Here is a 12,030-nt window from a genome sequence, read left to right on the forward strand (position 1 = left end):
AAATTTAGACTCTGTCTACATGACTGTAATCCTGATAGATGACTCTGATATAAATGAATGTACATGTGTTCTGTTATTACCAGACATGAAAATGGGATTACTAGAAGCATTAATATTGTGTCTGAAGGTGTTAGTTCATTATGTTTGACCATTATTTTAAGTTACTGCCAAAGAGTATGCAAATATGTTTCCTATCTGAAACAATTATAGCAGGAAATATCCATCTTTAAAATATATTCTCAATTCTTGTGTCAGAGCTTTCCTTTTATTTTTACCATTATTTCAAGGTATGGAGTGTTATTTTGGTTTTGGTTATTCCTGTAACTGTTTTTTATATGGTGCATGAGGTATTCATGTGTTATTCACCTGATGTATTAAGGAAAACCTACCTGGATTTTTTTATCAGTGACTCACTTTTCTTGAAATTTGCATGATTGAAAGTTTGAATGAATTTAAGGACATAGAAGAAACATTGAAACCAGCACTGTCTTAGCTCTGGAGCAGAATGGCTTTCACATCTTTCAGCTTTCCTATGAACCCCTTGCAGTGTTACCTGCTTCTGCCTTTTTTCTACCTGGTTGGTAATACGCTGTGTTGTGGGAAAGGTTAGCAAACACATTCTACCCTGTGAGCTGTGACTGAGCTCTTTACTGGTTGGGTTACAGCAAAGGAGCTGAAGTGTTCAGGTACTATTTCTGAAATTATATTTCTGCATGAATGTGGGAGTTCTTGAAACCAGTGTCATCCCACTCATCAGAATTATTTTTCCCATAAGGTGAATAAAGAAGAAATTTGCATATAACCATTAACAAGAAGTTATTGCTTATAAAATGTGGTGTTTCATCTCATTAAGGAATAGAAAACAATAAAAAAAATAATTTTTTTTCTTAAGTGTGTTAACATGCTGTTATCTTTGACTGGAAAAACATTGGATGTGGTAGGTTTCTAAGCTCCAGCTATTTTCCTTTTATACTATTACTTCCTGTCATTACTAGTCCTTTGTCATTGCAAATTTTTCCTTAAGTCAAAATCACATTTTAAAATTTAGTATTTTATTTTAAAAGGCATATGTATCTTCCAGTACAGGGAAAAGAACTGCAGTCAGTGGCCTTTTCTATATGTCACTGGTTTGTCTGTGCAGGAAGGGTAAAGATGTAAATAAAATAATGGTACCTGTGCTTGTGCTCTCAAGTTTCTTGTTTAATAAAAAACAAAAAACAAAAGGGTGAAAAATAGAAACATACATGTTTATGACATACAGGTTTTTTGAGTAAGTGGCCAAAGTATCACATTTATAATTTGTACACACAAACCATCAAATCAAAGAGTTTACAATCGTGCAATGTTTACATATCATTAAACTATTAGACCAACTTTCTGTCATTTTTGCATAATGAACAGATGTGAGTAACTAGTGTATTTGTCTTCATTGAAATCAGTGCCGTTTCTACTTAGGCTTCTCAGAAGAAAATTACTTCAAGAATATTAACCATCAACTAATTAAGATGTACTTAATTAAATGCAAATGCTACTTAGCAAAAGCGATTGAGAGGAAGGCATGTGATTAGGGAATTAGCAACTGATTTAACACTTGGAGTTACCAGCTAGGCACCTAAGCATTAGAAATAAATGTAGAAGCTTCACTTGATAAGGATAATACAAGTGGAAAATACACAAAGTTTTCACAGCTTGTTTGTTGAAAATCTTAGGAGTCAGTGGAGTAAGATATATTGAGATCATAAATTGTAGTTAATGTTACTTTATGTTTGATAAGTAGAGAGGTTAAAAATTGTTCCAAATGTTGAAAATTTATAAATATTTTTAGATAACTGATTCAGGAGCTGTAATGGAAAACAATTACTAAGGAAATGCACTGTTGCTGCTTTTTTGAAAGACACTGCCATTTTACTAACATTAAAGCTTATTTTTTGGAGCAGATATGAATAAATACCATCAACATGGTATGAAGGATAAACATTTAAAGTTTTTAAATAAAACATTTAAAGTTTCCTATTGTCTGTCAAAATATGTGTTATTTGCTAGTATTGAACTGATGGAAGGACAAAAATTGTTTGGCCAGTCATGCTGCTGCTCATGCTGCCTTCTTTTTTCTTCCAAATGCTCTTAAGATTGATGAGCTAAACAAGATGATAAATGATGAATTTCATTTAAATATTATTGTTTCTCCTTTCTGTGGTTCATTTGATTAGGTTTTCAGAGATTAGCTTCTAAATTCTCCCAACTGAAAAATCTGGGTCAGCTTTTCGAAGTTGCGGATACGTTTTAATTAGAGACAGGTGCTAAGAAAGACAGCGTTCCTCAGAGAATTCCTCCTGAATAAGGAAAAACTAACAAAAAAACCAAAAAACAAATCTGTTCTGAGTTATTTTCTGATCATTTTATAAAGAAAATTCAAACTACTGCTGAAGCTTCTGTGTTTGGAAGGAAAGGATAATTTGTTGTGAGTGCTCATGCTTAGCAGGCATGGTTTTTCCTGTTGTGGTAAAGTTTGGTAATCAATTAGTGATTCAAAAGAAATGCAGAAGTATTAGAAATTAAAATAATAATTTCAGTTTATCCTGATGATTGATTACTGTCTGCTTATTTGCAGGTATAAGATGTCCTAACATGTGAAGATATACGAGGTTTTGATAAGTTTGATAGAATTTTGTGTTAGACTAATCATCCAATGTGTTGACCATGTTATTACTAAAGAAAATCTAGTACGGAATTTCACATTTGGATAAATTTGTATATTTTCTTACTTAGCTATTTTCTTGATTTTTTTAAAAAAATTGTCTTTAGAATAATTACAGTTAAATTCATTAATGCTGCTTCTATACTCTCACAGTGTAGTCATGAGATTCCTGTAACTTTGAGGTAGGTAGATTATGGAGTGATGCCTTTTAAGTGGGGAAGGATATGATTTGCTAACTGTGAGTGTAGTTCCAAGTGAAAATAAGACTGAGCACATAGCACAGATCTGATTTTAATAAGTTTTGAATATCAATAGGCATATTTTGTTCTTTATGGGCAGAGCCCACACAGGATTTTTGCCTCCTCAGCCAGTCTGACACATTTTGAGATTGACAAGGGGGTCAGTGTAAGGACAGGTATAGGCCCTTATGTGAAAGGAATGCATATGGGAAACTGAAGAGGAGTTCAAGATTAAGAACATTCTCAGCCATTTCAGCCTTTACAACTCATACTAGAGGCAGTTCAATTCTTTCCTGTTGATTATTTTTCTACACAGGAAAGGAAGGAAACAGTCAGTGACAACCAGCCACTCAGCACAGCCAGCACAGCTCACAGGTTTTGCTGTTGTGTGAAGTAATACTGTATTTTTCTTCTGCAGCCCCTCCATCCTTAGAGGAATTACTGAAGGCATTTAAATAATGGCAAGGCCTTCTTCATCCACAAACAGGTTAAAAGTTGAGTCTGTAAGGCTTTTCCAAGTATTTCAGCTGCCCAGCAGTTTTCCAATGGATGACACATCATGTACAAGATACTGATACAAAAGACTTTTTTCTTTCAAGTTGAAGATAGAGTTGTAAATTTGAACATATTGAAACAAGTGATAAATAATATGAAGTCTGCAGTTCTAGCATTTGGGCTCAGTTGCTGTCATTGCTTCTTTTATGAGCTTTAAAATATGACTGTAAAATCTGTTTTACCACCGTGTGATATTCCTGTCCTTTGCTGATTACACAGGCAGGTTAAAAATAATGTTAGACATTAATGTTCAAAGCACTCCCTTGATTTAATTCCATTTATTTTTATTTTGTTGTCAAAGTTTACTTAGTTTATATCAGGTTTTAGGTCAGTTTTTCAGAAACAATAGCTGGTTTCCTTGTTTAGATCCAGGCTCATTGACTTATTACATAGGGCTCCAGGAGCAATTTTATTTTATGCTGATTTTTTTAAAGTTGTTCTCTATGCTTCATTGAATCTTGCAGTGATTTTACTGTTCATTTTAAGGCTTAAAAAATATTTTGCTCTCTGTTAAGCACTTGCCTTCCCATTTACTACAGGTCAGATTTTGACAGCAATTTTTACTGTGCACTGAAGCATGCACCATGTTAAAAGATGCACAATAAGCAAGAGGGTTTCTTTACCATGTCTCTCTAGTGATTCCAGCTCTAGGAATGCTTCCCCATTGGAACTTAAAGCATTTTACAAGAAACTTAAATATCAGATATGTTTTACAGATGAGTAAACAAAAGCACAAAGGACTGACATGATTCAACTACATTAACCACAGAATGTGGTCTAGCTCAACCTTTAGCATCTAGACTAAATTTTCACAGATACAATACCTGCTTTGTGAATGTAATAAAACAAGAATTGTGATGTGAATACTGATATTTATTAATTGGCTCCTCCTGAATGTTATTCACAAGCTACCTCTCTGATCTGTAAAAATTAGTCTATTCTGTAGTTTGGGTGTTTTTGCTTGGTTGACTTGGTGTTTTTTGTTACTTTTTGTTTGTTTGTATGTTTTAAAACAACTAAATAGTTGTGTAGTTCAACAGAGGCTCTCATGTGGACACACATACCAGGAAGTCATTGAGCCAAGAAGTTGGCCAAAAGTAGGTTTTAATGTAGTGACTTGTTTTGCTGATTGTCCAGATGGATTGAGCTTAATTATTTGAGAAAGAAATGTATATTCAAAAGACTATCCCCTCACCATTCTCCACTGATGTAAATCTGTAAAAAGAATTCCAGGAAAAGTTTAAAAAATGTTTGACATCTTAAATTTTTGAAAACCCCTCTTTTGCCTCCTGCCATTTTTATGTGCTGTCATTTCTTTAAGTGTGATTTGGAGATTTTAGTCCAAAATGTTTGTCTCTTGTCTAAGAGAGAAATATAACTCAACAACATAGGCATTTGTAAATATGGAATATTTTGAGATTCCAGATTTTAATGAACAAGTCAACTGGTAAGTGGTGAAGGTTTCTCTTGACAGAAATGTCATATTCTGTTTTCATCTCTCTTTTTATTTTTTGTCATTCTGGTGTTTAAGGTATAAGTAACCCCAGGTAGAGGCCTTTAAGTATTTTTTTTTTTTTTTTTTAGTTCTGTCTTCAGTACTTATAAATAAGGATAAATTTATACCCATAATGTTAAAATTAAATCATAGAATCATTGAATGGTTAGGGTTGGAAGGGACCTTAAAGATAATCTAGTTCCCACCTCTCTGCCATGGGCAAGGACACCTTCCACTAAAACAGATCCCTGGTCTTGAGCACTTCTAGGATGGGGCATCCACCACATCTACAATCTGTTCCAGTGCCTCTCTTCCTTCACAGTAAAGAATGTCTTTTTTAATCTTCTCTCTTTTAGTTTAAAGCCCTTCTCCCTTGTCCTACCATTACAGCTTTTTTAAAAGCCCCTTTTTGTCTGTCTTATCAGCTGTTTTCAGATATTAGAAGGCAGCTATGTTTCCTTGGATTTTCTTCTCCAGGCTGAACAACTCCAATTTTCTCAGCTATTCCTCATGGGAGGCATATTCCAACCCTCTGCTCACCTCCGTGGCCCTCTTCTGGACTTGCTTCAACACTCAGTGGCAAACATTTCCAAATGGGGCTTTTTCTAAGTAGTCTTTACACTGGCATTGTTCCCAGCTTATGGTTGAGTGGTTCCTGGTGGTTGAATACACTACACTCTTTAAAGAGGAAGGCAAAAAAGGTCAAGTTGTTCATAAAATCATTAGTGAAATGTCAGAAACAATTTAGTATAAAGAAAATATTTCCCTGAAGATAAGAAGTACCCGTTATAAGACATTTCTTCCAACTACATTTCTATTCATTTTTATCTGAATTCATCAGATAAAAACTGGACACTTGACAAAAACAAAATGCCAATATGTAAGGTAAATAGTTCTAGACTATTTTCTCTATAAAAGCAAAGAAAAATAGGGCCTTTGATTTTGGGAGAGAGTGAAGGCTTGGCTTCATTTGAGATGCAAACTCTGACTAAAACTAAGTTGAAAATATTCTTCATTGTGGCACCAAATTAGACTTGAATTTGAGTTTAAATTTAAAAGCCAAGTTCAGTATAGTGTCATTTATTTAAACTGTCACACACTTTATTGTAGTAGCAGCATTTCTTGCAAAGCTTACATGTGTCCTAGCAGTTTACCTTACTGCGTCTTACCTAGCAATGGAACAATTTAAGAGTAGGTTTCACCCCTTTTCTAGCTTTTTTTTCTATCTGAAAAAGAAGTTTACAGTCCTCTCCTCTGTCTCTTTCCTTGAACCCAAAAAATGCCCTTCAGATGCAGCAGATAGTAATCCCTCCTGCACTGGTGTCAGAGTGTGATGACCTGCAATATAACAGAGGGAGAAATTGATGGAATGACTGAGTCCAGTGAGAGAAGCAGAACTTGGTGTAAGAGAGCCATGAAGTCTTTGCCAGGACTCAAATTTATATTTTAATATGGGAAAATATAGCTGCTGAGACTGACTTGATCTCAAAGGTCTTTATAATTCAGATGAGTATGACTTCTGTAGTCTATTTTAAAAACATGAGCTGCAGGATTTTCCCTGGTTTTCAGAACCAAGGAAGATCATGTTTGTAGTTCTGTTGTGCCTATATATTCTGTATGAATAAAATATTTGGCACTGTTTAAAAGGATCTAATATTGAATGGATGGCCCTCGCCTTTAACCCTTTCACAAAGAATTTGGTTAACACTTCTGGGACTCATGATCTGATTTAGTACTAAAACACCTCCTGGTTTCAGGAACTCAGTTTAAGAGATTGTTATTTAAAAGGTTCTAAGACTGTAAACCTTGAATGACAAAAAATGTAGTTTATGTAGTTTCTGTTTTTATTAGTATTTGAATCAATTTATTATTATACATCTGTTGAGCAATAAAGCTGAATTTGAGACTCGGTTTTTAGCTCTTTGGCTTCATTTATCATGTGCTCAGTTCTTACTGAATTAGCTTTCAGAACCCATGTGGTAGTTGCTAACAGTAACTGATGCCTTTATGATTCAATTACAGGGTATTTAATCAATATATCTAACAAATATTTTGTTGTAATGAAGACTTACATCCATTTGCTAATATTGATAAGACATTATTTGTTGACATTGGCCATTAAAACAAAGGGGCTGACATGATGGATCTTAGAAAGTGCATAATGTAGACAACTCCTGTTTTGTCCTGTCAGGATCATGTAAAATTCAAGAGTGTTTCAATAGATGAATCATAACAGGAGCTTTTATGCCCTAGTACAGAAAAGATCATATAGCACAAAAGACATTGTGATGCTTTGAGATGTTATTCTGTTTAGGAAATTTTTAAAATTTTCATCATTTACAATTGGACTGGATCTTTCATGTCTTAATTGTATGTGGTTATCAAGGCCTTAGAAGTCCAATGTACTCTTAGATGCAACATTTTCAGTTCCTCATAACAGGCATTATGTTGTGATAACAAGGCTATAATTCTAAAAACTGGACCTGAATCTCTTTCTCCTTCCTTTTTCCATCATTTGCTCTAACATGAAAATTTATCATGAGACTTACTAATATCAGAACATGTAGTCATTCGTTCATTCTCCCCTAAATAAATATTAACTTATTTGATCAAGAAATCATGTCACCTCACAACCCACGATTATCTGATTGAAAATAAAACTACTTAAATACTAGCTAATATTTCATTAAGCAATTCAGACCAACCTGGATCATTTCATTATAATGAAGTGTGTACCTACAGAATACAAATGCATAGATCTTGTTATACTGCCAGGACACAAAGACTGATGTGTTGCTGATTTGCTAACAAATGAAGATCTTTCTAACTAAACAATACCCTGACTGTAATTTACTGCTGCTTTTCATATTTTGATGGATAGCTGCTATTCAAAGGATGAATTGTGGATTATAAAACTGGCTAAGTTGGGATGTTTTTCCTCTTTTCTCACAGATCTGGATGAAAACTGGGTCATTTCTATGCATGTATCTCCATATACACAGTTTTCCATAAGTGTATTATATACTCCATTACTTACATTAGGATTTTGTGTGGGATCAAGTATGTGTTATAAAACAAAATCCTAAAGACCACCCAGGCTGGCGTTCACTTCATGAGAATATCGAATCAACTTAGGTTTAAGTATGCTCCTCTAGAATCAAGGCAGAGGAGACAAGTAATAAAAAATCTATTTACCTTGTTTATACAGAGGAACAGAATCTAATTTATTTGTGTGCCCATCTGGACTAGATCGCTCATTTTAAGTTAATTTAGCGAATGATAGACTGCTACTGGCCTTTTTTTTTTGTCTCCCAGGAGAGGAAGTTGCCAGGCAGCTGTGCAGAGACGCCATCTACCCGATCCCGGTGGCGTGCGAAGCGCCGTGCCCCAGGGGCTGCGTGCTCAGCTCCTGGTCTGCCTGGTCCTCCTGCTCGCACACCTGCTCCGGGAAAACCACCGAGGGGAGGCAGGTGCGCGCCCGCTCCATCCTGGCCTACGCGGGGGAAGGTAAGGGCTCTGCTCCTGCCTGGGGATCCATCCGAGCCTTCTCCTGATGACAAACTGTGAGGTCGCCTTGTGGGTTTTAAATACGGCAAAATCGTTTAAATGGTTATCCTACCTTTACTCCTGGTACTAGAGCTGTTTTAAAGACAGTTTACTTTGTTCACTACTATAGTTTTATGAGTGTTTCTATTTCGGATATATGGTTTTCTTGTTTTCATTAAAATTGATCAAAACAAACAGTTCATCCGATACAGATTACCAACCCTAATTTATGTCCAGTTTGGAAAGATATGATTACCCTGAATGCTGAATATATGATAATTTTAATGGTTCAAATGTTAGGAAAACGGTTTTGTAGTTTCTTTTCTCTAATTGGTAACTTATGTTGCCCCACTAACATTGTTATTCATAGCAAAACTTTGGGTTTTGCCCTGCAAGTCTTCACTCAGGAATGGTTTCCATTTATTCAAGTGATCCTTGTGCAGTGTCTGCAACATATGCAAAAAGAAGACATAGCTGGAATAGAAAGGAGAAGACAGAACAGGTTTTGGATACAGGTTCATGGCTATTCTTTGATGATTTTTCATGGTTCCTACAGCTCTTTTTGTTTTGGTTTTAAGCATTTGGAGGGGTGGGTTTATTATAGAGGAAATGCACAGAACTGTAGATGGAAGCTCTGCAAGCATCATGTAACTAAAAATTCCAAATCTCATAAATGTAAGACCAATAATTCCATATATACATTAAAGCTGAGTTCTGAAAGCAGCAATCAGTTCTAGTCAGGTGAACAGTCACACAAGTTTTCTTTTGGAGTTCTTAACCTTTTCTTGAGCTGTTGGTATGAGAGACAGACCAGGCTAAGTAAGCTATTCCATTGTAATTTCTGTATCATATTGCCATGAGTTTTTACTCAAAGCACAACAGGACAAATGTATTATACATAAATATGTACTATTCCTATTATATATCAGGATTGGATATTAAAAAAAATATGCAAGACTATTGTAAATTCATGAATAAGGCTAAATTTGTATTTTAAGGTGACATAAGGAATCCAGATGTGAGTACTTGATCACACACATCCTCCTGCCAGTCATTCAGTCCACGACCGTAGAAAGATCAAAGCATTGCAGGCATTGCATATGCAATAAATACTGCAATCCATCAATGTATGTGGTACATTTAATTATTTTTCATTTGGGTACTTAAACATGAGCACCTCACAGAAATTTTTGAGGATCTATAGATGCATGTGAAATAGGATTTTTTATCTGGCTCTCAGATGGCTTTTTATCAATATTGTCAGTGGTTGTTCATTTCTCTCCTCTTTGAAATGAAAAATATGATATTCTGCCATTTTTCTTGTTAATATTGGCATATAACTGTCTGTAATAGAGCCATGTCATTTCATATCTAAGAATTTTTTTCTTATTATTACCCAGTTATATCTGCTGTGAATTGAAGAAACTATCAAGGCCACAAGGAAACAACCACAATCTAATAATTTATTTTTAATGACTTAGAATAGGAATAATTCAGTAGTATTGTAATAATTCCTCAGTGTAAGGAATAGGTTCACAGGAAAAATATAAGCCATATGTAAATTACTAGAGTGATGAAGTTTTCTTATGAGCTGTGGGATACTGACTGCCCCTCCAGCACCACACTGATTTCTGCTTGAGCCAGGAGCTGACCTCAGCTGTGCACCCTCTCATCACCATTTCCTCATTCCAAACAAGACCCTTTTCAGGTGGCCAACCCACACACTGCAGAACCTCAGGCACAGTGTGGTCATGCACATCTGGGGTGGGCTGATTTTCTTGCATTCAGTGAGGAGAAAGGAGTTCTCTGCACGAGACAGAGACTTACTGTGCTTTGTGAGATGACTCCATGTGGAAAGGAGTGGCACAATAACCATTTGTGATATTTTTTCTGAGATATTTTTCATTGCCCTCAGCTTGAAGGTTTGAAAGGCAAAGCAGTTTATAAATTTGCCTGTCTGTGAGACTGCCTATAGTGTTAGATCATTTGTGACACTGTCAAATATATCTTCATGGTACAGTAAGAAGCTCAGAAAAGTCACTGTCTCAAAATATAAAATGACAGCAAAGGACATAGTGATGTTACCTGGTACGTCACATGGTTGTTCTGCATGAATTTAGTAAGATACAGCTTAGCCTGTCTCTTGAATGTAGAGTGTGTCTACTTTTGGTTTATGTTCTGTTTAATATTTCTGGTTTTTTTTTTCTCTGCTTACAATTAATCTTATATAATTAGTAGTGTGCACTAAGACTGTTTCACATTACTACTGGACCTGAGACTAAAAAGTACTAGATGAATCTTAGTTTTTCAGTAAGTAATAAATATGTAGATTTATTCTGTATTGATTGTACACTGCCATAGATTGGCACTAATAAGTTGTGCAATAAAGCATAACACTAATGTTGTGGATACATCCTAAGTTTTATCAGTAAAACCAGTTTTGGAAAAGTTAAGATTCAACACAACACCTCCCAAAAAAAGCCCAAATCAAAACCAAAAAAACCAAAAATTGAATAAAAAGAGGAAAATAAAATTACTTAAGAGCTTAATTTATTAAAATGAGAGGGAGGGAATTTTTTATTATTATTATTATTATTCTCTTAGGGCAGGGATGCATATGCATGGCAGTGTTTTACTATGGGTATTACATGCTCATAGATTAGTGCAATGCCAGAAGGACTGTTTGGCACTACCATATAGCACAGAGTACTAATCACAGTTAGATAGTATAGAATATTTGTCCATCTCATCAAATATTCTGTTTGACAAGAATCAACAGCTCTTACTTCTTATCTGTCTGCAAGACTGATTTATTGAATAGGTAAGAAATAGCTGGATCAAAGTGTTTATTCTCAATACTAAACAAATTATTGTTGATATGCTTTAAAATTTTATTCCTGTTAAATTCCAGTACAGTTTGACTTCATAGTTGGAAGCAAGCTTAACGTTTTTTAATGTATTTAGTCTTTCTGCACTTATTGAGCTTGTTTTTAATTTTTGTATTTTCCTGGCTTGAAATAACAGTGCTTGGTAATTAAATCTGAAAGCACAGCATTGAGTAATTGTTTCAGCAGGAAATTTCTCATTCACAAAAGAGTAAGTTTTGGAGAACATGAAGTTTTTAATGAAACAGGAATTGAAAAAAAAAAAAAAAGGGAAAACAACATTTAGTTTTGGAACTGTGCAACCTGAATTTTCAGGCAAAACTTACCAAGTGACCAGACACCTGTGTGAGAAAGGTGAGCCAGGGCAGGGTATGTTACTGTGCTGTTTTTGCTCAGCAGCCCATCAACTCAGATTGCTCATTGTAGTGAGGGGTCAGGGGGTCATTTTCTATCCTGGAAAAGACTTGAGGGCAGACCTTCATTTACCATGGGTCCACTCTGCATCCTGACCTGTTGTGTATTTTGGACAGGTCTGCTTGGTTTATGCAACTGATATAAACCAGGGGAGGAAACATCAGTATTTGTAGAACAGGAACAGTCTTGGTTCTGACT

General features: G+C 35.2%; 1 protein-coding gene across 1 annotated transcript in view; it reads left to right on the forward strand.

Annotated features, from left to right (window-relative positions):
* The window catches only part of THSD7A (thrombospondin type 1 domain containing 7A), a 254,711-nt gene that overhangs the window by 180,305 nt on the left and 62,376 nt on the right, over positions 1-12,030 (forward strand). The window contains exon 9 of the mRNA XM_056484539.1: positions 8,303-8,494. Coding sequence (XP_056340514.1) covers positions 8,303-8,494 — 192 coding nt within the window. The remainder of the gene's footprint in view (positions 1-8,302; positions 8,495-12,030) is intronic.

Source organism: Oenanthe melanoleuca, chromosome 2 (assembly GCF_029582105.1).
Source record: "Oenanthe melanoleuca isolate GR-GAL-2019-014 chromosome 2, OMel1.0, whole genome shotgun sequence".
NCBI lineage: Eukaryota > Metazoa > Chordata > Aves > Passeriformes > Muscicapidae > Oenanthe > Oenanthe melanoleuca.